General features: G+C 32.5%; 1 protein-coding gene across 2 annotated transcripts in view; it reads right to left on the bottom strand.

The window, feature by feature from the left end:
• LOC127880547 (ephrin type-B receptor 1-B-like) overlaps positions 1 to 27,695 on the bottom strand; it is a 125,330-nt gene extending 97,635 nt beyond the window's left edge. For both annotated transcript variants that reach the window (XM_052427857.1, XM_052427858.1), the window contains exon 1: positions 27,593 to 27,695. In XM_052427857.1, coding sequence (XP_052283817.1) covers positions 27,593 to 27,680 — 88 coding nt within the window. In that variant the 5' untranslated portion in view covers positions 27,681 to 27,695. The remainder of the gene's footprint in view (positions 1 to 27,592) is intronic.
• Between the last annotated feature and the right edge of the window lie 262 nt (positions 27,696 to 27,957).

Below are 27,957 nucleotides of genomic sequence, written 5' to 3'. Positions count from 1 at the left end.
TATCAAAGAATGAACGCAATTTTGTCTAAACAAGAGCACACATACCATATTTGTAAGTATTAGACAAGGGTTTTATGTAGACAAAAACATCTTCAGAAGCAGCACCAAGATTTATAACAAATTTTGATTCAATCTCATCTTGTCTCAGCCTGCTTAAGACAAAGCAGGCAATTGCATGAACAAACATATTGCAATTGGATTCATTAACCCTTTCCCACTCAGAGTTAAGCGAAAATGGCAAAGCGAGTAACTCGCAGTCCGTTCAGGTTTTATGCTGCTTCAGCTGCCCATCAGTATCTAAGGGTCGGAAATGAAGCTTTTAAAACTTGAATCTAGTAAGAAAAGTCTTTAATTAAATTTAACTTTCTTTTGGACTACAAATTAGTCAAAATACATAACAAAGTGGGAAAGGGTTAATATAACAATGCTTGCTCGATACAGCGGGTTGTTCCGGTGGGTTGTATCACACCAGTTTTGTGATGTTGTAGCCCACAGGGTATAATGTGGGGTGTGGTCATTTATTAGATGATCTTTCAAAAATATAAAAAGGAAAAAAAATGTTTTTCTTGGGGGGGGGGGGGAGGGGCAGGGATTCTGGGTTGGGGCGTGGGGTATTGTTTGGGTGGAATCCATTGTGGTATTCAGGTAAGTGTTGTTTTGTCAAAGTATTAATAAAATCTGATCATAAGGTTATGGCAATGTAACTAAAGTAATATGCATATTGTAAATGGAAAAAGGGCCATTATTCTTACAAAATGCTTGATACAGTTGTCTGCTCTTGTTTATAGATTGGGGTCATGTTGGTTAAGAAGTTTGCAAAATATGAAAGCAATATGTCAAGGGACATTGAAAATATTTGAGGTGGTACGCAAACTTTAACATAGATTTATCAATAACATGCATATTCTAAGTGAAAAAAGGGCCATAATTCTTACAAAATGCTTGATACAGTTGTCTGCTCTTGTTTATAGGTTGGGGTCATGTTGGTAAGTAAGTATGCAAAATATGAATGCAATATGTCAAGGGACATTGAAAATATTTGGGGTGGTACGCAAAATTTAACATTTGCACGCTAACGCTAACGGGAACGGGAACGCCGACGCCGGGGTGAGTAGGATAGCTCCACTATATATATTTCATATATAATAGTCAAGCTAAAAATGAATATTTTTGAAAACATAGATTTTACATGTGCATGCATAAATATATCTCATGACTAGTTTACTTTAAGAACACAACACATGAAAGAAGTCTGTTTTTTTTCCCCAGTTGTTTGAAACAGTAACGGATTGCTAATACAGTGAGACACGGATTTCTGCTTGCGTCTTCTTTATTTAACACCAAAAATATACCAGTAATTCAGCCAGATTATCTTTAGGTATGTTCAACAAAAAGATATTAGATATCTTGAAGTTATATACCAATATAGTTTTTATTCAAACGTGCCTCAGTCAGTCTGCTTTGTCATCTTAGGTCTTCACTTTTAATTAGTTTTATTCTTTTAAAAACTTTGAGGCCAAGATATTACAACTCTTACGCTTTGATAAAAAATGAGTCTGTGATAACAGTGTTTACTTTTATTTCTATAATAAAAACTTTCTTTTACTACAAAAGACATTGTTTAATGTGTTGTGTATAATAAGTGGTCTCTGACATTCTATTTAAAGGAAGCGGTCTCTGACATTCTATTTTAAGGAAGTGGTCTCTGACATTCTATTTAAAGGAAGTGGTCTCTGACATTCTATTAAAAGGAAGTGGTCTCTGACATTCTATTTAAAGGAAGTGGTCTCTGACATTCTATTAAAAGGAAGATACTTTATCATCTTGGGGGACAGAATGTCAGTCCAAATTACGAGATTCTGATGTGAAACAACAATTTTGGTGAAGTAATAAATATCACAACCTTTTTGGCATTAAACACAGGAAATATTCATAAAATTTAGGCAACAGTCAAAGATATCAAATGGGAGCTATTATTAAAATGAAGCCAATTTCTAACAGCTTTGTCCATCTCTCAAATTTCTTTACATTTATACGTTAAAACCAAGAGAATTTCAAGCGTACTCTCGTCAACGCCTTGTGACGGGCAGGAAACCTCACTAAGGCAAACAGCCACTCTAAGAACGTGTGACAAACAACACAATGAGACATCCAATTCTACCAGCATGTCACACACGATCTCTTAAAAACACACACGCATTTCTTCTGAAGGTAATTAATTCCATTTAAGCCTACATCAGCCCGTACTGTGAAATGATGCTGTCAAATTGTCGCCACTTCAAGCAAGAAACTATGTTTTAAGGAATCAGAAGTTTGGTTATTCCCTGCTATGATCAACTTTAAACATTCTGACGCCGATTGTGACATATCTCAAGAGACGGCAGCTAAATATGATCATCTTCGACTTAACGGTATCGGAATTTCTAATATACTGGAAATACTACTAAATTGACAAGCTTATCAAAATCATAAAAAGTACTTTCTGATAATTTTATTAATACGTGTTATTTGTGTATTATTATGTTATAATTTTTTTGTGTTTCAATTACTTTTAATCATATTAGACCATGATCCCATATTTAGGTCCGACATTGCATGAACTAAGTAACTTAAAGTACAACTGCTGGAAAATTGTGTGTAGCATAACCTGACTTCTACTCCGATTCCCAAAAGACTCGCAAAGACTTACTGGCCCCGCTTTAATAAAACATCATGTACTTGATACATTGTGTCAGGAAAGGAGGATTTCCCTGCAGTAAATTCACTGCCCTGTGCCTCCTCAGTGTCATAAATAAAGTGATATGATCAGATCAACGTTCTGATGAATTCTGGACCATTGTGGACAGATCGTATCTTAATACGCCCAAGAGAAAAGCTATCTGTAGCATTTCCAATTCCACAAATGCTCTTTGGATGACCATAATTAACCCCTTAGCTGATATATTCCAATCATTTTGCCACATTTGCCCACAAAGATCTAGCCGCTACTGAAACATGCAGCCTATTTTGTTCCTGGAACTTGCCATCGAAACATCCTGCGCACGATTTTTGTCTGGTTTGCATGCTAGGCTCTCGATGCCCGTCATGTAACTTTAAAGCTCCCATCAGGACTGAATGAAAACAGATCCCCTTACAAATGAACTTGATTGTTTTTCCAATACAGGACTAGATCCAACAGTCGATACCTTTTAGTATTTATTTCGCCCTCAGCTAACATTGCGATGGGGAAAGAGAACAAGGGAGGTCATTGCTGCTATTCACAGTATGAATGATTCCTTGAGGAGTCTAATGTTTAAGTTCAAGACAAAAGACTATGCTTTACTTTGGTTGCCAATATAATGAAGTTTTCTGTAAACATGGCGACTAAGAGCCTGTCTTGTTGGATATTTTCAAAAGGCTAACATAACACTAACTTGTACATGATAAATGACTGTATTCTTCAATGTATAATACCGTAAAAAGTTGTGTATAAGGCGCACTTTTTTACCCCAAAATTTCATTTTAAAAACTTGATGCGCGTTATGCACAACTACAGCCATGCCAAGACATTTTTTCGCTGTCAGTTACCCAGTAGCGGTAATTCGCATCATTCTGTTTTCCGGTGTTTTAACTGTAACTATGTTGATAATAGTGTTATATTGACGATCTGAATAAGATGAACAAACATTATAAAGTTAACATATATATTTTCTATCTTTTTCAGGTACGTACAGAGCATTGAAATCAAATAAATTTGAAGAAGAGAATGAAAAACGAGGAAGCCATTTTTATTTAAATGTTATTGTTTACTTTTCCCACAATATTATACCCTACTGTACTAGGGTTACACAATTTATTTGGGGGCACTTGTCGATTTACAATAGTATGTCGGCAAGGTATTTCCCGATATATTTAAGATTATTTTTCTTGCTTTTCAAATGTGTTAATAAAATTGATGCTGTGTTTGTTTACACGTTTTCATACGTCTTGTCAAGATTGAGGATGTGATTATTGAGCAATTTGCGTCACCTGTCAAGTTTTGTGTAGCTTGGCTATTATCAAAACATGCGAACCAGCAAACGGCTTCACACCTCCATTGTTTGTTTATCGCCGGTAATGTCGTGATGGTGTTGAGAAGTTTGAGTCGTTAAAGTCCCCTATCAATTTTAGACACTCGAAAAGAACGCATGATATCGGCATTGTAAATAAAACGCGCGGTTGTGAATTAGTCATGCATGAATAACCAGGTGACAATACCAATCAATAATGTCAGTTTCTTCTAAGTTATAACTAATCCATCCATTATGTGTACTCCACGATAAAATCGTGGACAGTTACTTCAGAGACATATGATGAAAACCTTGATGGTATCCTCGTGGAAAGTGTGCATTTCATGCATAATTCATTTAAATCCAAACATTTATTTTTACGCATAATATGATTAAAAAAAAAAACCAACTAGTTGTATCGTTATCGTCTTAAAAATAATTTATAATTGAAGCAATAAAAGAATACGTAAGATCGGCAATGTAAATATAACGATTTTCAGTTAGCCTGCGGTACGGAATTTTTCCCCCGATTTTTTTGCTTCAAAAACTTTTTTTCCCGATTTTTTAGCTTTAAAAAGTAGATGCGCGTTATACATAAATGCGCGTTATACACAACTTTTTACGGTAGCATCCCATGCCTTACATAGGTTACATTTAATCCATTGTCATTCACATTTTAATTATTGATATCCGTGGCAACGATCAACAACAGATCAAAAGTCTACAAAACATACAGACATACAGAATATTGGTTCAAATCACTTAAACAAAATGTTTAAAATGTTTGAAACATTAAGGGCTTAATCTGTACTGCATTGATACCAAAGCAATTGGTCAGCTCGATACTATTAAAGATGCAATCACTTTTAAAATTGAGATAGGGCACTCTTGTATTGAAATACTCCAATATCCAGACATGGATAGAGAAGCAAACTAATATAAAATTATGACTGTTTTATGGCTGGATCACAAGTGCTAAAGTTTCTACCACCTGAATGGCCTGTGATAACTGTTGATAATTGTTTGTTGACAGACACTTTTACTAAACCATTAAGTACTTGCCACCAGACAAGAACTTTGCGATTTGAAAAATCACTGCAATGCAATGAAAAGAATAATTTTTAAAACCAATAACTTAATTTCAATATGATAGTTGTAAATTTCAATAAAAATCGCCTCAATGGCTTGCAAAATGGGTGCTTTTAAACAAATAATAAATCCATTTGTTTTTACATAAATGGACCCAAAACTGGACATTGTGGTCATCATGCTTTGGCTTTTTTTATGGCACTCATTGATTCAGTTATCAAAAGTTTATAAAACATTTTCTGATTATGTAGACAACTTTAACTCCGTATGATGTACCTGAACATTACACATTTAAAGGAAAATCATGTCAACATGACATCAATACAAGAGTGGTGTTGCAACCCCAAGCAAAAGTGATTCAAGCCTCTAAAATATTTAAAAAAACAAAATATATCCATTTTGTACAGACACTGTTTGACATGACAACAGTGTGATTAAATTATCTCTAAACACTATCCATTTTTCATCATGTCAAATCTTTTTAAGATGGATTGGGTTTTTTACAAGATGGGATACATTTCCCCCACATTTCCCAGTGACAGCGTCAAACCTTATAGAATGTTTTTTAAATGAAATCTGGAGGGGGCGATTGTGTTAACTTTATTCTGTAACATGATATTAATTCAATGGAATGCAAATATAGGTAACTTAAGGTATGATGGAATAACTGAGTCCCAATAAAGAAATCTCTGACTCACAGAGCTTGAGTGTTGCAACATATTGAATGTGTGCCATTTGGCCCCTAAAAGGTGTTGTTTTACAGAACACACTTTATTTTATTAAATGCTCCATTGAGCGCCTTGACAGATGAGTCAAAACTGTCTGACAGTTGAAAGCTGATAAATTTTTATTTTGTTACAATACCCACAAATACAAATTTGGAATTCTTCTTGATTTTGTTCTTGGCCTATCTTTGCGCCAAAATTTTAAATCTTAATTGGTTATTTGTAATATTTTAAATGCCTTTCAACAATTCATCTAGAGCTGTGGTTTAGTGTATTAAATGCAGCTAAGAGATACATACATTTTATATAAAACTAATAACATACTTAAGTAAAAGTCAAAAACCATTCCAATTAGTTCTTAAAGCTTGCATGTGGAAAACTAAATAAATAAAAGACAAACAAAACCCAAAGATTTCAAACATGAAAAGGCTTGAGGTTAGAATTGGTCATTTCATTCCATAAAACCAACGAATGACGGTGGTTTTCAATAATTACATATCAGTGAACACTGATTGATAGGGTCTTGGATTTTGGAGAAATGCACTCTGTCATTTGCTGAAAACATTTGTACATTATGATCACCACTCAAGTGGGCCACTTGTCTTCGAAAATACACTCTAATTATAGGATTGCTTCAACAAACAAACTCCCAAGAAATGCTCTTAGCAGGAATGCCCATTCCATAAGGGGAAAGTGTTCCCTACTTGTTTTAAGCTAGGCTCAAATGCTGGTTACAAAGAATTGTTTTTTGGTCTTCAATTTTACACTATACTTAAGTTGCATTTCAATGTTCAGCTTCAAACCGATTTATCTTATGGAAATTGCCACATAACATGAAGTAAATAGCAATTGTCATGCCATTATAAAATGCAATTAATAATATTGTGTTGTTGTTTTTCTTCTGAAATTCCATTGGGTCACATAAACAGAATGTTATAAAACTCTGATATTTTGTTTAAACTACATCTCAACACACTATTATTAGAATCCAGTAAAGATTATAATTTCTGTAATAGCATCACTTAAGAAAAAAGAAACATCAATATCCAATGATGCCATTTCTAAAAAGATTCTATCTTTGAGAGAAACAAATTGTGAAAGCTGTTGAGATTTAGCCAAATATGTTAAGCCAGCAAGGCAGTGAAGCAAGAGAACCCAACAAGGCAAGGCGTGCTCTATTCGATGGTTGAGAGATTATCGTTTAAAGCCATTCGATCATCATATCTCTATTATTTAAACCAAACTGAGTCCGGTTATCATGATAAGACCAGTTATTGCAGATAAACTTGATCGCTGGAGAAACTTGGTCGTCAAAACATTCTGACCTTTTTTGGAAGTTTTTTGTGTAATTAGTGGATGTTCCATTACATAACTGCATTCTTTGGCTACACTGTGAAATGCAACTGTGAACTTGAATGACAGTTAATCAGAAGTGGGAAAAAGTATGAAATGATAATGTCATGAATCACAATGAAAATCTTTACGTCTTACCACATTAGATTATGTATGATTATAAACAAATTATGTGAACTGTATCTTAAGAAAACAAATCAAAGTAATGCAATGATGTTTTTGTCCATTTTTTCCCAGCTATTAAATACCGAAAATGACTTCTTAGAATGAAATACTAAAATTCTATCTGGTCTCCTGTATTTTCTTCTGAAAATATACCAGTTGCTGAATTGGATTTTCAACGTGCATATAAACAGGAATGAACCAAACAAAAAATAACTATGAATTTGTACAACTATGTTTCCTTAAAAACGCAACAATTCTGGACTAGATACTGATGATCATACACGTAATAAAAGGCACTGGCACAGTTTCAAATCTAAAGCATTAAACACATTTTATGCCCTTGCCTAATAGAGCCTCCTAATTTGTTATATTGATTTGCCATTTTGGAGGGAATGACCCTGCCTCCAAATGAAACCATTCTCCGATCAAATGGGAAATACATGATTTTTTATTTCTAACTGGACACCTTTCCCCTCATATGTTCATAAAACAACGCCAGAAGAAAACCAAAAATATTGATGTTCCCGTTTGTTTGAGAGTGATAGCTTTCCGAGTACCCAATAACGCGTGGCCAAAGAGTTTTCATGCCATCATGCGATGTTTTAGTCGGATTCTCCAGTAGTTTTCCCCGATGATTTGCAGTTACGAGTGTCAAATGTTGATATTTTATTAGGGTTACATTACAGGCAATTGTATTGATGTATCATTTCTTGGCTACGTAATGCCTTGAAATATTACCAATGATTTGTCAACTATGGTTACTTTTTACCAATGTGAACCTGTCAGGATTATTGATAAATGACTGACTAACACTATTAATGATAGATAACATAATCTGACAAATAAGAAATTCAACATAGTTTAATGAAACACTTTTAAATTAAAATGTAAGATTAAAATGCGAAATTGATATTTAATAATTTTAAAATATGTTTTAAGTCTTAAGATATTTCATCTTTTAATGCACTTCCCAAACTCAAAAGTTGTTATCTCTCACAAAGTCTTTAATACTATAGTAATTAATTGAGCTGCATGCTTTAGTAATCTCTAAATGGTCTTAGATGACATTTCCTCAATTTCCTGATAAAAGTCTTGAATGTGGACAATAATATCTCAGCCAAATAATCTGCCACCATTTAATCTGTGGATTACCTAGAGTTATTTACTGATAACAACAGTATTATGCAAATTAATCAATCACTAGGCCTGTGATGTTGAACTTCTGTTCTGATTTGACTGGTCGCTGCAAAATGACACAAGGTTGCAATTGACTGTTCAAAATATCAGTGAGCAGTCAATTACAAATTTGGCTTTTACCATCTTGTTTGTGATAACATCTCCAATTGATTTATTGAACCAATTTTTATTAATGTCAGTGCAGAAAATATATTTGATGATTATCTCAATTTTATTTTTATTTCAAAACAGCATTTTTCCTTCATGCTGATCATCAGACGTGTAAACCGTCAGATAACACATGATGACTTGAGTTGTATTGTGATTAAAGAAACACAGAAAAGTGTTGTGATAAAGCTTATTTAATTAAGATTTAAATGCTCATTTTACAGTGAAATAATTTCACATAATCCTGATGAAATATTGTTTGTGTGTCTCTTGATTTCAGCTTGACATGTTTTACATCACTCAAAGAGACCAGTCTAAGTTGGCCAGTGAGAAAATCTGAGCAACCAGTCAGCTGCTGTCACCCAGTTTGGTCTCAGCAGCATTTGTTCCTTTATCAGCCCTGAGATAACCCAGCGATAGCTTTCAGTGAGCCTACATTGACATTGATAACTCCTCAAAGATTTACACCTAACAAATGACCATCTCTTACTGTTAAAGGGCAGAAAAAAATGTTGAATTTGCACTTGACATACCAATCTTATCTCTAAACAGAATTGACTTTTACATTGGCTTTTATTCATCAAAATTCAGTGTAATTACTCACTGATATCCTTTTGTATTTTCCATTTCTGTATCAACCATTACAGTATACTGTATAAGCAGAATAATTGATTGTTTAATGACTAAGAGAAAATTATGATTATCGCGACAATTATTTATATACATTGGAAATTTGGTGCAAGAATGCATATGTGTAGTTTTATAACGAATGCACTTATCAAACATACGCCAAAGCAATGAAAACAAATGTCAAAGCACACAGTTAATGGTATTTACAGCAATGATCAGCAGTTAAAACATTTGTTCAAACTTTTGATTGGTCCATTAACAGAAATGTTTCATAGGTACATGTGGAGGAGAGTCACACCCTTAGGGTGGTCAAAATAAAATGATCCTTGCTAGGGCAAAGGGGCCAAAGGTGTTGTCCCTGATTAGCCTATGCAGATTGCATGGGCTTAACTCCGGGGACACCATTTATCACAATTCATTAAGACCCGTTTTCCAAGACCACAATCATATTAAAAATGCACAACTCTTTATCTACAAAACATACTGAGGCTTCTTATTACATAATTATGTCCCCCTGTTGACCTCAGGCCTCATTTATTACTGGCCCTGACCTCTCAATGAGACCCCTGGACCTGGTCAGCTACAGCTTGATATAAGCTGCTAATGGACGCGCATTTATGCTAATATCATGGGTCATTATCTTAACTGGCATGATAGGCAAATGATTATAGAATTTTGGACCAGCTACTTAAGTGATAATATAGATAGAACTATTATGCAGCCAGGGAACAGATTCAATGTATCTTCTACCAGGGCTCAAATATTTTGTTGTGCAGCTGTTTACAGCAAAGGCTTATACATGTAGTTGGTAATTTCACCATGGTTGTTTTATATCAATTAAGATATTATATTCATATTACTCCACAAAGACTAATGAGGTGGCAGTGGAAACTGAAATCATAAGAACTGGACAGGTGGACATCCTTATAGGCATTAAATTATATAAAGGGCTACAAAGGTGTGCCAATTAAACTTATATTTAAAACTAAAAGTGGGTATGCACGATTTTTATATGTGTTAAATTGTAATATATTGATGAACAATAGCACCGCATAACCGGTGCCACACTCGGCTACAGGTGCAGTTTTGAATAAATGAAAGCTTGTCAGATTTTATTTTTTTTAAAGGTCACAGTGACCTTGACCTTTGACCTAGTGACCCAAAAATGGGTGTGGCTTGTAGATCTCATCAAGGTGCATCTACATATTTAGTTTCAAAGTTGTAGGTGGAAGCAATTTGATTTTAGAGCCAATGTTCAAAACATTAACAAAATGTTAAGGTTTTAGCACGACGCGGACGACACGACGAGCTGGCTATGACATTGCCTCGGGTTTTCTCCGAAAACGCCGAGCTAACAATTATACATCGACGACGAATTTCATAAAATGCAGCAAAGACAAATTAGCACCCCGAGACGATTGTGAGGAAGATATTTAGTACATATTCTCCTACAATAACCAAAGCATTCGTCTTTTTATTAGGATCGGAGTTACTCAATTCGTGTGTCCTATGAATAGATATCGTTGCAGGAAATTAAAATGATCCGTAAAAACAAAATTTAGATTCACATCGTACATGCATGATATACATGCTGGCGAATTTTTCAACACATGTTCTTCTTAACTTTAATTTTGATTTATATTGAAAGAAATGTTTAATAAGTTTTTTACACATTTTATATAAATTCATAAATATTAGACAAAATCTTGCATACCCACTTTAATGACTGAAACCATTTTTCTTTTTTTTTGGTGACCACTAACTATGTGTTTTTAGTCTGATGGAAATCTGCAAGGGTGAAATACTGGACAACTCATCCAACTCTGATAAAAAGTTTTATCATAAATAAACTAAAATCACAGGGCATGGTGACCAGATGAGAATTATACTTCCATTGTCATATCAGGTCCCCTCAATGTCTAAATCAGGTCCCCTCATTGTCTAAATCAGGTCCCCTCAATGTCTAAATCAGGTCCCCTCAATGTCTAAATCAGGCCCCTCAATGTCTAAATCAGGTCCCCTCAATGTCAAAATCAGGTCCCCTAACTATTTAAATCAGGTCCCTTCAATGTCTAAATCAGGTCCCCTCAATGTCTAAATCAGGTCCCAGTCAATGCCTAAATCAGGTCCCCTAAATGTCTACGGTTCTACACAAATATTGTTTGTTTTCAAAACTGCCTGTAACAAATTAAATTGATATCCATGTTAACTTTTTATTTTAACCATGCGACAGAAATTATTTAGGTTAAGCATTGATGATACTTATTTTAACTGGGAAAGGCTTTAAATATTTTCTACAAAAAGTTTCATTAACAGGAAATCAAGACGGAGAAAGTAACTGATACATATCTTCCTTTTACAGTTAAACAGAGTTAATCAGAGGCAATCTCATGGCACACACCGACAAAAGTTACCGACACAAATACCCTAATTAGGGCATCCAATTACAGTGTCTTTTAAGACTTGGTCGATTTGTAAGGTCTTGCATAACAGCATTTGCTTATTATGATCTTAGTGACTGATAGACATGTTGGGTGGGATCGAGGGGACCCTTAATAATTATAAACACAATAGTTCCAGAGTCACTAACAGCGATTGCCAACCAGTCAATCATGTACAATTATCGAAGAGTTACTACATAGAAGGAAACAAGTGAGAGTGTTTGGCCACATTGACTCACCCTTGCCTTTTTCTCACCGCTACAATGGTAAATGCCATGTGACAAAGAGGGAATGAATGGCAATCAAATGTTTACTTTTTCTGTGGCATTCAAACATTGACAAGTCTGGAGACAGTGTAATTACACCTCTGTTTGGTTTTGTATCAAAAAAGCAAGGATTTCCTGTGAAAACAAAAGCTTGAAATGTCATTGCACATGCCCAATACTTTAATAATTGGAACACTTGTGCCCAAATGAGAGATCCCAACCTGTTTTTGTATGAACCATGATCACATAATTATGTTCACACTATAATTAAGTTTAATAGTATAAATATGTTTATGCAATACCACTGAATTTTTGTTTGTTGTTATATTTCTTTGTGCTTTTTTCTTGTTATATAGTTTTTTCTTGTTAATATAGTGCAATGTTCTAGCAACAGTTATTTCATGAATGGAACTCTTTCTTTTTTTAAATTCATCGTCCAGACTGTAGTTGCAATCAACTTTCCATAAAAGAGAAAATGAAAGTGTTTCTTAATAGACTAATTGAAATTACAACCCATAATTTGTTTACACCTTGAAGAAATTATTACAAAATGAAAGCATTCATGGCAAGCAGCTAAGTTTTTGATGCATGCAGAATAAATAAAATGCAACCAGGAAACAGGGAGAAAATCTGCTGGGGCCAACAAAACTCATTTGTGTTAAAATTAATTAAGGCTTCTCCTTCAGAAGTGTGAGCCCATCATGCAGTGTTAGAGTAATTAACCAGGCCAGGCTGTCTTCCACAAATATTGGTTTTGTGGTGTTTAAAAGTTAATGCACAATTAAATTTGTCAAAGGAATCGCGAATTTAAAAACAAAATTCAGACTGCCCCAACACAATTCCCTGACAGTGTGAGGACTATATCTGATTATATGGTGACATTATAGATGTCAATAAAGTGTTTAGCTACACATTTATTCAAATAAAATTAATGAAACACACAATATCATTAAAAATTACTTTTTATATAATTTCAAGTATATGTACATGTTCATATATGTACATGTTTAATAAAGTACATCATATTCTGCAGATTTCCCTCGAAAATTAGAGATGTGTTTTGGATATATCTGACTATTTATCAAAATATGATATGAAAATGTACTATACAATTATATTATGGCTTCCAACAAATGATATGTTAACATGGCCTGTAAGCCACTTTACTTTAAAAATTCTGATCCTGAAGAGTTTTAAAATGGTCCTTGAAACGAAATAGCATTTCTTATTTCACATCTCCTATTTCCATCTGTGAGAAAACTGCATTAAAAAACTTCATAGTTGCTCACTTTGAATTCATTGAGAACTATATCCTGTGGATTCTTGGCAAAAAGGCCATAAAAACAGCCCTCCCTGTGACACAGGGCATTAAAATGTATTCTAAAAACCCATTGCCTACTCCAGTTAGGAACATTAAGATCTGGTCAAAAGATTCTCTCTATAGTAATAGCATCTGGTTCACATTCTCAGCTCATAAGGTCTTGTCATCACCAAAATAATAAATCTTTAATTCCTCTTAAGTAAATCACATATTGCTGAAAGTTTGCTGATAAAGTAAGACATTTCTAAGTGGAAAGGGGCATCTTGTTTTTCAATTTCCAGCAGTTTTATTACCTAAATACTAATTGCAAAAGCATATGGAGTAAATAAACCATGGGGCCACAGTGACCAAAGGAAATGTCTGGGGAATGTGCAGGCACAGGGCAACGAGTTTTACAGGTGCTTGCACATGCCTGAATATTGGCCTTAACCCTTTGCATGCTGGGAAATTTGTTGTCTGCTAAAATGTCGTCTGCTGAATTTCTCAAATTAGCATTTTCTTTGATTTTTTTCAAAGAATATTATGAGAATAGCAAACAGTTTGGATCCTGATGAGACGCCTCGTTCTGTGGCGTCTCATCTGGATCCAAACTGTTTGCAAAGGCCTTCAAAATCCGGTTCCAGTACTGAAAGAGTAAATTGTCCTTTCAATAGTCCAGAACAAACAATCAAATGCTTAGTATCATATAAAGACACAGCTTGCCCAAAAACTGTTCATGTGTACACTCATTTATAATTCTATTTTAAGTGTTTTTCCTTTGAACTTGAAAAATGGTTAACAGAAATCTGGAAGACTTTCTAAAATGAATAATTATTTCTTCAAATCAAGACTTTATTAACACTGACAACACATGCCCAATTTATCTAAATTTTAAATAGTACATTAATAAGATGTAACAAAAATTAGTTCATTAAGACTTTTAAAAGACATAAGCCTAATTATTACGTAGTTTGAAGTCAATGAACTCTGTCTGTTGTATTTTTTTTTATAGCACAAGGTATTTTAAATGGTCTCTTACAAAATGGCTGGTAATGTAAAAGCAACCTAATCTCTGATCACTGTTGAAAGCATCCATTAAATGAAGGGACTACAAAAAGATCACTTTATCATGCCAGTAAGGATTAAGATAGTTGGAAGTTTGATGTAACACTGGTGTAATGAGGGACATTGCCATGTATCAGGAAAGCCTGCAAGAAATCAGCTCTAGTGAATCATGATTAGTAGGGATTTTGTGCAACAAAATTTGCTTTTACAGCAGGGATTTGTTGTAAAATCAATGGATTTATTAGAATTAAATAATTAATAACGGGCCCAGCAATAGTTTAATTTTATTTCTAGGAATACAAAATAATAATTAAATTCTTAGCAAATCTGATAATGCTTCTGATGTAGAAGAAATATTCTATTTAAATAAACAAGTGGCAAACTATTATAAATGGTTTTATGAACTGTTCATGAACTCATATGAACAATTTATGAGTGTATTAACCATTTTGTGCAGGATATTATTTTTAAGGATTTTGTAGACTGCATGCAGAATCAAATTTTTAAGTACATGGTGATGCATGGCTTTTACAGTACCCCTGTTGCAGAAAATAAATCTTATCTTACTTTTATTGCAAACAACTTACATCTGATTAGCACTTTTGGTATATCTTGAATCAGATTTACATGGATTTATGTAGTAAAACAAACTGCCAACATAACATGCAACAGTGTTGATGAACTAGAAAACATGTGGCCTGCATCATAAAATTGCCAGCACCTGTCAGTGGTGGTTCCAGACAAGAAACAAATAGCAAGATTGAGAGAGCAATCTAAGAGCTGCAAATCAAGTCTGCGAATCCTTCTGTACCTATTGTATTGAGGAAAGTAACTGTAATTTGTACCCATTGGGGGTTGGGTTGTTGTCTGCAGATCTGCATCAATAATGTGAGATTTGTACATATCTATGTATGGTTTTATTGCCCTCTATAACCATGGAGCCAATTGTCTTCTGACTTCGTAAAATGCCCTGAAATCTCAACCTCTTGTTATGATTGTTGGAGTCTGCAAACTTAACAAATACTTTGCCTAACCGATGAAGAATAATTTCCAAAAAAAAGTTTCAAAAATCAAGATGATCAGAACAAGGGAAACCATGAAATCAATAGAAAATTGACAATCCTCTAAAATCATTCATACAATTAAAATAATTATCGGTCATATTTCTGATCCAGTTAGACCACCAGCCCTGCATTATTGTTATTCAGTACATTTTGTTGACAATGAAAGGGTGCATGTAAGGTAGTTCATGTTACAACTGTTTGACTGTTTTCAAAGCAAATGTACTCCACTGACCTTTGAAGGACTAATCAATTTAGTGTTTACTTATTGTTTAACCATTTCTTGGAGTTCATGAACCATATTTTTACCCCTTTTTAAAGGAATAAAACAGCATGACAACAAAATTGTATAAACTATTTAGAAGATATAGCCTTCTTTTGCGAACTTATAAAATATTTAACAACTTGCGAATAATTAATTACACTTAAACAATAACCAGTCCCTACAGACCACACTAACCAGTCACTGTTCAAACCCTCTGGTACAGAATGCGTATTGAAAGTATTTAATAACCAGTTTTGTTTTTGTATTGACCTGTCTGTTCATTTATCAATAACCGAAATCAGCGTGGAAAGTATAGCCAGAAGGAATGTAAACATGACTTGCCAGTAAGTCATCAGTCAGTGGAGACAGTCGTATACAGGTGCAATTAGTATCCCAGTGTGACACACTGAGGGGTTACTCATCCATATCATTATCAATTATTATTCCTATTTTCATCTTTGCATACATTCTGAAATAATCATTATTATAGCTAAAAGAGCTGAAATTTAAAAATATTAACATTTTGTGACAACATGAATAATCATGTGTGTCTTATTTCTTATTTTTCCTAATTCAGTACATTATTCGAAGTATCATGATCCTTTTGGATTGGTGAATGTCAAAAAACATGGAGCTACCTTTTCCTATCTATTGAAGAAAGCGGGTTGCAAATGTGGAGCAATTCTAACCCCTTGCCATCACCACCAGCAATTCTAGCCCTGGCTGTCATTGTTTCATGAACTGTAAGCCAGTCAACATTTAATTCAGAAAGGCTTGAGTAAAATAAGAGTGAATCAATATCAATGACAATGATTCCAGATTGAATTAAATGTTCCAGAAAACTAAAATTCATTTTCAAAGAAACAAAAAACTACTTTAGGCTGATGAAATAAAGAAAAAACGTACATGATAAATGTATATTTTATTTTCCAGGGATACAATTGTTGGAGGCACTGTCTCCGTGGCATGCGTCTCTATTCTGGTGCATCCAGATTTCATGGTGAATTATGGCAAGTCACTGACAGATACTAGGGATGCAGAAAATCAGAAAATTCCATGATTCCATACAATTGAAAACAATAAACACAACCTGCTGTAAATAGAATATTTTCCTGATTTGGTGTAAATATGTTAGTGAATCATTGAGCAAGATTTCTATGTTTCATTTGCTTTGTTTCATTATTTTATATTAACGCTATGAGTGATGGATTTATTAGTACCATTAACAGTCTGTTGAACTAATAGTCACGGACAAACACTAATTCTACAACAGGTCAGCCCACAATTCTTCTTTAAAAGTATCTGAAACCAAGTCTCCCAAAGACCAACAATTAAATTAACTGCTTTTGTCCGTTTTCTTTGAAAACAAAATAAGGTGAAACGTGTATGGGTGTTGATTGTAACTCTTGTCTAAAACCATTCAGTATCTGCGGGCGCAGAATAATTTAATTACAAATAACAGGCCGAAAATTGTCGCTAACATATCATGTCACAAATAGCAGTCATGGTCAAAAACAGTGAAAACGCGACTTTTATTTTGTACCTCTAGTAGCCATGGGGACCTAATCCAAAGCTATTAACGGAACCAAGACATGATTTGAAAAAAACAACAATTCTTTGAGAAATTTTCCCTTTGCATATTAATAGTTGTTATGCATTTGAGATTCAAAAAATATCTGCATAATTATAATGTTTTTCATGCATTTTAGTGGATATTACAAATTTCCACTATTTATTTACGTAAGCTTATTTTTAATGCAAAACTATCAGTCTTGTTATGTCCATCAAGTTACAGTTGGATCAGTTCTCCCAAGTTTACTGCCTCTTTTTAGAAATGCTACTACACTGACATTAAAATGTACAATAATAAATCATTGCAAACCTTGCAAAGAAGTCTACTGAAATAAATTTTAGTAAACTAAAGTCATTGAGCCTGTAAGCCTATAACTTCTACACCAAAAATTGGTCATCATGTTTTTTATTTCACCTTTATGGCTATTACATTTGTACTGTGATCAGTGATGTTAAATAAAAGGCGAGTACAAAGGGCAGAGTAGGATTCATCTAAATGTTATGACATTCCTACGGTGAATGTGACAATGTATTGTCGCCCGCGATACACCACATCTACAACGAGGTGAATATTTACATTTCATGCAGCTCACTTCACATTTCAGCCTAAGGCTTAATTTTAAAATATTTTTCTAGAGCGATGAACAAAAATATTACTACGTTTTCCGCCACATTGAAGCCCAGTTCATCCCGTTAACTTGCGGCAGATGAGTTTTCAACCAAGTTTCTCCTAAGGATATGTATCATTATATGGAGAAATAACTGGGATGTGTCTGTATAATTTTCTACTTCAATGAGTCAATTAATCAGCAGTAAATTCACAACTAATAAATTTAAAAATATATATAAAAAATATAATCAAACCCAATTAATACATTAATTTGGAATGATCCGTTATATAATTTACAATTGCAATAAAGCTGTAAACAAACTTTTTTTTTTTTAATATTGTTATAAATAATAGGATTATTTTGTATAATTCATTTAAGTTAAAAACTGAAACAAAAGTGATTAATAAATATTTTTGAGCAATTTTTACCATGTAAAGCTCTACAGAAATAAGAATTCATAAAATTAATGAGGAAAAATTCAAGTGTGATAGAATTATTTATCAAATAAGATAGCTAGCCATTTTTCTTTTGTAAAAAATGCACTTTTAACATTATTCATCTGCGGTTTGACAGTCATTTACCATAAAACGTCACGTTTACCAGGTGAAACACACAGACAAATATTGTTTATATGGTATTAAATTAAGCCAGCTCATATTCATTAATTTTGGTTACATTAGTGTGCGTAGATGTGTCTATCCTTCGATGGTTATGTGAGTTGAAGCTTGTACCGGGCACAGCTAAACCTTGCAGACACCACCTCAGCTGTACAATTATTCATTTCCCTTTAATGTAACAAAACAGCAGGACACAATAGAATTCACAGTTCATGGTGAATTATTAATCCACTCCATACAACTTCACTTTGCAGCATTTTTACAGGAAGTGAGGAATCTAGGTTTACACTGTTTTTTGTTGTTGTTTTTTTTTTGGGGGGGGGGGGGGGATAAAATTTTGGTTGAAATTTGGCACCTGATTCATAATCTCAAAAAGTATATATTTTAACTAATGACAAGCTAAAATTCCAAATTGAAGGTTTCCAAACGAATTAAAATTTAAATACAACTTAACATTTATTTTATCTTCCATCCAGCTCTATATGTTGAACTTGATAAATATAAAATTGAAAACACTTTGATTTTATAGCAAAATAAAACAGCACCACAAGTTTCCCAATTATAGAGAAAACAAATTTTTTATCAGCATTTACAACATCATTGTACAGAACTTATTTTAAATTAAATATCAAGAAAATGGACTTTGTCTCTTTAAGCAAACAACAATTCAAAGTTATATCTTAAATTGATTTGTTTCTAGACAGAGAACATTATATCCATCTTGGTTTCATGTACAATGTAAAATAATCTCATTCTGAATGTTTCATGTGCGTCTACAATAAAATATATTCTCTTGGGCTTAAATATCAACATTGGATTGTTTTACAAAATTAAGCAAACAATTGATCAGTTAACATTTAAACATGCATTTCCATTTATTTCAGTTCCCATGGGTAAACCAGAAGAAAAAACAAAGCTTTCTTCATATCACAAGTGCTGATTGTAAGATAGGTGTAACAGTAGTCTGTTCAAACACCTAATATCACCATCACTTCAAGATAAAAGTTTGAAATGCAAACTCCAATGATTAAATGCAAGAACAACAATAACCACAAACACAGCTGAACATAAATTAACAACATATAACAGATCAACCATTGCTACCGCAAAAAAATCGTATTACCGATTTGAACATTTTGGGAACTGTTTTCACAAAGAATTTATTTCTCAAAGAAATTGGAGAATAAATGTTTTTCTACAACAATACATCCATATCTAAAGATCATGGAAGGATTTACACTAACACTGTAATTGGATCGCGAACATGGATTAAGGTACATAAAACCTGATCATTTGCTAAACACAACAAAGAAATTCAACATTACCTTATGTGGAGGTGACGCCATATCACAAAATTAGGCAATAAATCAGTAAAGGATGTAATATTTTATTACAGACTAAAATGCATTTTCCAAACATTTTTCATAAGAATAGCTTATTTAAGGCATTGAACAAATAAAATCCATTATTTTCTGAAGTTCATATATTATGCATGCATTATGTTATTTATAATCACTACACCTGTAACAGTCTAATATTCATTATCCATCCTATGAGAAAAACATACACAATAAAAGTATTTCTACTGAAATAAAAACAGTGTAAAATAATCATTTAGTCTGTTGTTTTTTTTAAGACACAGTTACCAAGGAATATTTGCATTACATTGTACTGCACTAAATTTCAATATTGCAATTTAATAATGCACCACATAAAGCAAACCTGGATTTAAATTTTAAACACTGTTTGAAAGTTTACGTCTCCAAGCCTTGTTGAATGTATGGTACATTAAGATATTTATCTGACATATTTACATGTATTTGAATGTGATCAGATTATACATTTGTAATTGTTTTTTAGGGTTACAGGTCGACTTTTTAGCTACCAAAAGGAGGCCAGAGATATCCAGGAAAACAAACCTTTGAACACTCTTTTATCTTGATCAACTGCTTACAGTTTCAACAATGAATATAAAGGGAAGACCTTTAGGTTCAGTTATTATGTATATTACTTATAATTCAGACAATACAAAAATGTTGCCCTTATTTTAAATTCATGAAATGTAGTATAATGACAAAATATTACATGATACATGTATATATGATTCTTCTTTGAATTTGAAGTAATTTCACCAAAAAAACACTCGCACAAAGTATTGAACAATTCCTATGCCTAAAAGGAACCACATCATAAAGCATTCTAACAAGACAAAGATAGCAATATATCATTGACATTTTAATATTCATAATTTCATATTTTTGTTTTACCACACATATTGATTTAATTATTTCTACATTTGCATAGATATTATCAATGCATGATCCCATTATGAGTACACTCATTATGCTACTGGCATGTCAATCATTTTGTCATGTAACTGTCAAATTGGCAATAAACTAATCAACAAACATGCTGACATACACCACTCATAAATGATAAATCAATTATTTATAATTAAATGCTGATTGCAATCATTTACATATTTTTAGTTTGATGTTAATATTAACCCATTTATGCCTAGTCGACTCTCCCATCATTCTAAATTGGATCAATTTATTTCCAAAATTAGGGATGTCTAGTATATTTATTTCTATATTAAGAATATTTCTTACAGAAATTCCTTTAAGCAAACAGCGCAGACCCTGGGTCTGCGCTGTTTGCCAAGGCCTTTTTTCTAGACGCTAGGCATAAATGGGTTAAGCCAGATTACCAATGAATTTCAAGCATGAAACAGTGTGACGTTTTTCTATGAATTATAAAGACTGTTTTCAGAGAAATATATAATATTATACTACATGTAGCTAAAATGTTCTATACTGTAACTAAACATTAGCCAAAAAATTCTTCATTGATATAAAAACAATACAAGCTTTATTCAAGAACTGTAATAAGTCAATATTATTTCCTTCAAAATAAAAAAAATCAAAACCTTCAACTTTAGTCTACAGATTTTACAAATCTGTGCCACATTATTGATACGAATATGCAATTCTATTTATGATATTTTATTTTAGTAAATGTACTGATGATACCACGTAAATCTTGTGACTAGTGAATGTGTAATGTGATGATCATTTTCACAGATCCTCTTAATGGACTGCTGATATTCTGACATCAATAGCCATAGTAGTACTTTTACAATAACAGGGTTACCTAATGAAACCAGGAACTACCATTATCAATAAAATGGTTGCATAACCAAACAGGAGGCGCTCATTAAGGGTCCTCTGTGAACATGATTGTCAATTACTGCAAGCACCTGACTGACAATGATTAATGAGATTCTAGGTAGGTCCGAGTCCCAGAGGTGCTTGCTGCCAATGTCAATATGCAGCAGTATTTCATCAGCAATTATACAATAATTAATTGATACAACAGCCAATTTGGCACATTACATTAATTGAGTAACCTTAAAAACCGTAATCTTCAAAACTTAAATCAGCAAATGAGAATTTTGCTGGAATCCTTAAATGTTCTACTAAAATTTATTAAAGGGATCTTTTCACGGTTTGGTAAATTGACAAAATTGAAAAAAGTTGTTTCAGATTCGCAAATTTTCGTTTTAGTTATGATATTTGTAAGGAAACAGTATTACTGAACATTTACCATAGTCCAATATAGCCATTATATGTATATTTTGACGATTTGAAAACCTAAAAATTATAAAGCGTTGCAATGCGAAACGATTGAATAATTTGGAGAGTTCTGTTGTTGTCGTTTAAATTTACGAAACTACGAAGATTGCTTTTATAAGGTATAAAATACTTATTCTGTGTATACTTGGCGGAATAGCCGAGAGGGCTAATGCGTTTTTACTTCAGACTAACTCCAGGACTCTGGGGGTCACTGGTTCGAACCCTGGTACCGGCTACTTTTTTTCCTTGTTTTAATTTTATTCTTGATTTTTTACTGGAGCTTGTAAGATCCAATGTTTACATTTATCAATATAAAGCATTTAATGACAAACTTCAAAATATGCCAAAATCTGTGAAAAGGCCCCTTTAATAAGAAATCACACAATGTGATTCTTATTACATTTTCAATATTGTGTTAACCAAAGCAAAATAAATAAATAAAGTTTTTGCTCTTAAATATTGTTACCAACCAAAGCAACAGATCAGGGGCTCACAGACGATTTTAAGTGCAACTTAATTGTTATCAGGGAAATGTGATATCTCTGTCCTGGAGTACAGCAAGAAAGGGAGTATAAAATGCGTGTGTAATATAGTCCACCTTATGATAACTGCTGACCACTGTACTAGCCCCACAGGTTTGGCCCTATTTTGTGGGTAATGCACACCCCTTAATTATCTCCTGGTAAAGCAATGGGCACATCACTAATTGAATGATTGAAGGAGGACATTACAGGTGCTCAGTAGCCCAGGCTGTGTTCACCTTGTCACAGGGCTAAAGATAACAGCCTCCCTAGGAAGATTTATTTACAGATCAATTTCTCCATCCACAAGCTGAGAAATGAAAATCAATTGATTAGGTTTATGGTTCATTACCAACATTTAAAATTATGCCTTATAAATGTATTTAATTAAACTGAAAACATTTCAATGCAGATTATTTTTATTTAATCAAAAATTAATATGCTTCTGAGTTCATAGAAGATATTTGTTGGATTCAGTGGATAAGCGATTTTCATTCATGAGTGATCATAGAAAATAACATTTTCAAGAGTGGCGCAGTATTTGTTTTTTATGATCACGAGTGAATTAAAATCGATATTCCACCTAATCCAACACATTTTCTTTTTATTTAATGTTTTTTTCAAAGTTTATATACATTGTTAAAGAGTTTAACTATGACATCATTTCGTCAAAAAAATGACGTCATTTCACAGTAAACAGTGAAAATTATCGATAATTTTCACTGATAATTTTCACTCTTTGAAACAGTGAAATTATCAGTTTTAATTCACTGATATTTCTCTATAAACCACCGGAAAGCATAAAATAATTTATTATATTTTATTATAATGATTAAATTATTATTTGTAAATACCATTTTTACTAAAACACACAATTTAACAGTAATATGTATCATGTATTAATGTTTTTTGCCTTGAGTAAAAATAAGGCATTGTATTTAATTACAACAATCATTGTAATTCAATTCAATTCAATTCAATGTTTTATTAGAGTCTCATTCGCAATACATATACAATTAAAATACATATAAAAGCACAGGTACATGTATGCGACCAATCATAATATGATTTATAAGAGACTATATAATTACATACATATATACATTAACAATTATTGACTAACAAATGAATTCCACATCGTTAAAACTTACTTCTATTAAAATAAGTTATTGTAGCTAAGACTATGTGGTTTTATTTACACTTGTCAATATTGTTCATACATTAAAATACCATTTGTTTTTGTTTTTTAAAACCTAGACTAGTCTATAAACTATTTTACAAATGTACAGCATAAAACTTAAGTATATACAATTCATTTTGAATATAGAATATTCCCTCTTTCTTTTAGAATACTAAAGCAGGATTTGGCTGATATATAAAGCAACCTCTCATCTGTAAATATGTATTTAAGTTTCTCAGTATCTGACATGTTGTGACAATTTGGAGTTTCAATTAAAATGTCCATTAGACTTTTCCTGATATTCACATATAAAGGACAATGAAAAAGTACATGTATCTCATCCTCCACTATGTTTTTACAGTGGAAACATGTTCGATTACCCAATTCAATATTTTCATATCGACCAATGTGCAATTGTATGTGCAATTCATTGCCAATCATATAATTGATTTGTTCATGCACATGACTGCACTTCCCAAGGGAAATATTTACACAAGTTCAAATTACTTTATATACATTATATATTTATGTTTATGTACATGTATTTAGAGGGGTTTTTCACAATTTTGGGAATGGATTGGGTTTGGAAAAATCGCGGCGTTTTGACCAAAATTGGGAAATTAGTTCTTTTTTTTTTGCTAACAAATGCTTCAAAAATGAGAATAAAAGTGTTTTAAATATTAAATGTAATAAAGTGTAACTTGTAGAGCTGGATGGGATATTAACAAAATCATAAAAAAAAATAACTATACTTTTAATTTAAGGTCCCATTTTGGACATATACACTTTTTTCCATTGGAAATGGGGCCAGATACCGGCCGAGATTTTGAACCAAAAAAAACACACATTTGATTATGTTCTATGATTTCATATTCAGAAAGATATACATATTTTGTGTTATTTCAAGTGAGTGCTTCTGGTTTAGAGAAAAAGTTAGCAGAAGGAAATAAAGCCCCCCCCTTACATTTTTTCTCATATATTTTCAAACATTGGGAAAAAAAAGTTTTATTCTTAAATAAAAGTAATTATTTAATTTAAAATTATCAAATATTAATATTATATTAAATTTATTTATTTAATAAATATTCACTCACACAGTGGGGCACAAGCATCTATTTAATATGTCATAAAAACATTTCTAAAATTGGAAAAATAATACATGAACAATAAAGTAAGAATGTTTCTACAACTAAAAATATTTGTGTGTGAGATCTTTTTCTTCACATCCTAACATAAGTGAAATTGTGCCTCTCTAATGACAAACTGCAACAAATGTGAAAAAAACATATCAATGTAACCAAATGCCTATAGCAACATTTTTAAGGTGAAAATTGCTAATGGAGTGAACATGTGATAAGTGAATAAGCTCGAACAACAGGAGAAAAATCGCATGACAATTTAAATTATCCTTTACATGATGTCTGTGCTCTATGCAGCAAATCAATTGTCGGGAATTACTGGAAACATTTCATTTTCCACCACATAGCTGGTGTCACAACACAAGATGATGAATAGGCCAACAATAGCAGACTCACTTTTACTTATATATTAGAAGACATTTCTTACACAAAGAAAACTCAATAATGTGGAAAGAAAAAACTGACTTCCATGAAGGCATGCCAGTATCTCATTTCAAAGGCAGAGTATGGGTATGTGTGGTCATGCATTACATGCCTGTATCTCATTTCAAAGGCAGAGTATGGGTATGTGTGGTCATGCATTACATAACGATCAGTTTTGGCATTAAATTTGAGATAATGATTATATGATATTGACTGGAGATAGTTGAGCGACAGTATGTTATAAGATCTACCCGTTACATTCCTATCATGAAAAAATGACATTTCTACTTGGTCTTGATTGTTTATAGGACAAATAATTAAATTTCTGAAAGCCCTACAGACGGACGTTTCTTGTAATAAATTTATATCCAATAAATACACTGCCTTGTAAATGTATCACTTAGTGAGCAAACATAGTGACACTTGATCACAATGGAGGTCCATCATGATCCAAGGAGGTTACCCAAACAGCACAGGAGCTTAACAAAGATGTGATAATCCCCAGACAGACTGTTTTAATGATTAACAAATATTGCATTCAACAGTGGCATTGACCATTTGCTCCATCAATAGCCATGTTACAGGAGAACGCAATGTTAGTCTCCTATTGTCCCTTTTCCTCTTCCAATGAATGACCAATCATGTAAGTAAATACTTCACGTTGAAGACCAACAAACAGTGGCGAATATTTGGCCCCTGGACATAACAATAGACCATCAACCATGTTTTTGTATCTGAATAATTTATAGGAGAGAAATGGAAAGGCTACTATGAAATGTAAATGTTTGTTTATGTGTCTGTTTTGTTAAAAAACACAACAATAGTACAGAAAATACCAAACAGGGTAATATTACTAAGGTGGATAATATAAATAATGAACAAGCACAAAAACTAGAACTTTATAACAATAAACACATTTTTATTCAAACAATTGTGTATAATGTACAACAGTTGTTGACTGAGTTTTTTTCCTTCATATCAATATGATGAAATACATTAATTTCAAAGCTATTGTTAAACTTGCTTTATGAAAAACATAACAGTAATCAGTGTATAGTAAAACTAGCTTTATGAAAAACATAAAAGTAATCGTGTTCTCCGGAAGCACAGGCAGCAGTTGATTTCACTGGTAACTAAGAATCTTGGGGCCGGCTACTTTTCCAAAAAAAGTCAATTCAACACAGAAAAAAAAACGCCCTTTTTAGTTTTTTAGTTGCTGCCTACTTCGAAAAAATAAGCGGTTACTAAAATTTTTATGGAGAACGCTGAGTAATATATTTATTTTTTAACAGTTTTAATAATTTTCCAAAAATACATATAAATTTTCACCAACACAAGATTCAGACAAGCATTTAACATTTGATATGAACAACCATAATTACAGAAATATGTGTATACCTTTAAAATATGGTTCCTTTTATTGTATTCATATGATTGTACAGATAATTTTATAGAGAAATGTTTCAAATGTCAATTGTATAATTATAATTGTCTTTTAAACACAATACTTTTGCTGCAATAGCTCTGACTTCATGACATTTAAATTATTTTTATTTTAAAATCATTTATTAAATATGGACAATATATGCTTAAGAGAAATATAAATGAATGTTTTCAGAATCAATACCATAAAGTAAATACAAATTAATGTTCTCAGAATCGATACAATTAATATTTTCCGTTTTTTATAATTACATTATGATTATTTCTGTCAATTTGCCCATTTTTTTAACGCTATATAAGATATTTTTTTCTTTTCATAAAGAAATATTGCAGATACATTTAATTATTCAAAATTTGAATCATTATTATTAAAGTTGCATTAGCATGTTTGGCAGCGACAAAAATACGGGAAAACTAAAATGAACCGTCTGCGACATTAACTATACACGAACGAAATGTATATAATTAATTTTAATCTCTTCACTTAAAATAATTGCCCTCGAAAGACAATAACAGTCATCGTCCGAAACACTTTTCCACCTTTCACCTGTCCAATTAATTACGGAGGTGACATAAAAGCAGTCGACACACTGTAACATGTACACAACATAACCCTGCATAGGCATGTAAACAGACCAATATCGCTAAGTTCCCAAACGCAACAAATTTATGTATTTCAAAGTAACATTCATTTCACATCCTAGAATCAATATCCCTACCTTTTGTAAATATTCCAACAACATTAAAAGATAAAATTCCAATTAAAACGACGGAGAAATATCCAACACAACTTTTGTAGTCCGCCATGGTTTGTAAACTGATTTGATAGTAGCTCGGGAAAGAGACAATATTTCGCACATGCGCAGTCGGGATCCTATTTGCCTAATATATTAGTAAAGCGAGGAGTGGAGCTAATACCAATGTTAACTATATTATATTACTGTGTAACAATGGATGCTTCCACAGTACTGCAGTCATTTGTATATATCAATAATACGTATCATAATTATAATTTATTAGTTTATCAAGATGTAGAAATATTTAAAAAATCATCATCATTACAAAAGTAACACAATTTGCAAAA

Source organism: Dreissena polymorpha, chromosome 5 (assembly GCF_020536995.1).
Source record: "Dreissena polymorpha isolate Duluth1 chromosome 5, UMN_Dpol_1.0, whole genome shotgun sequence".
Classification (NCBI taxonomy): domain Eukaryota; kingdom Metazoa; phylum Mollusca; class Bivalvia; order Myida; family Dreissenidae; genus Dreissena; species Dreissena polymorpha.
Note: the sequence above shows the minus strand (reverse complement) of the source record. Positions and strands in the feature narration are given on the sequence as shown.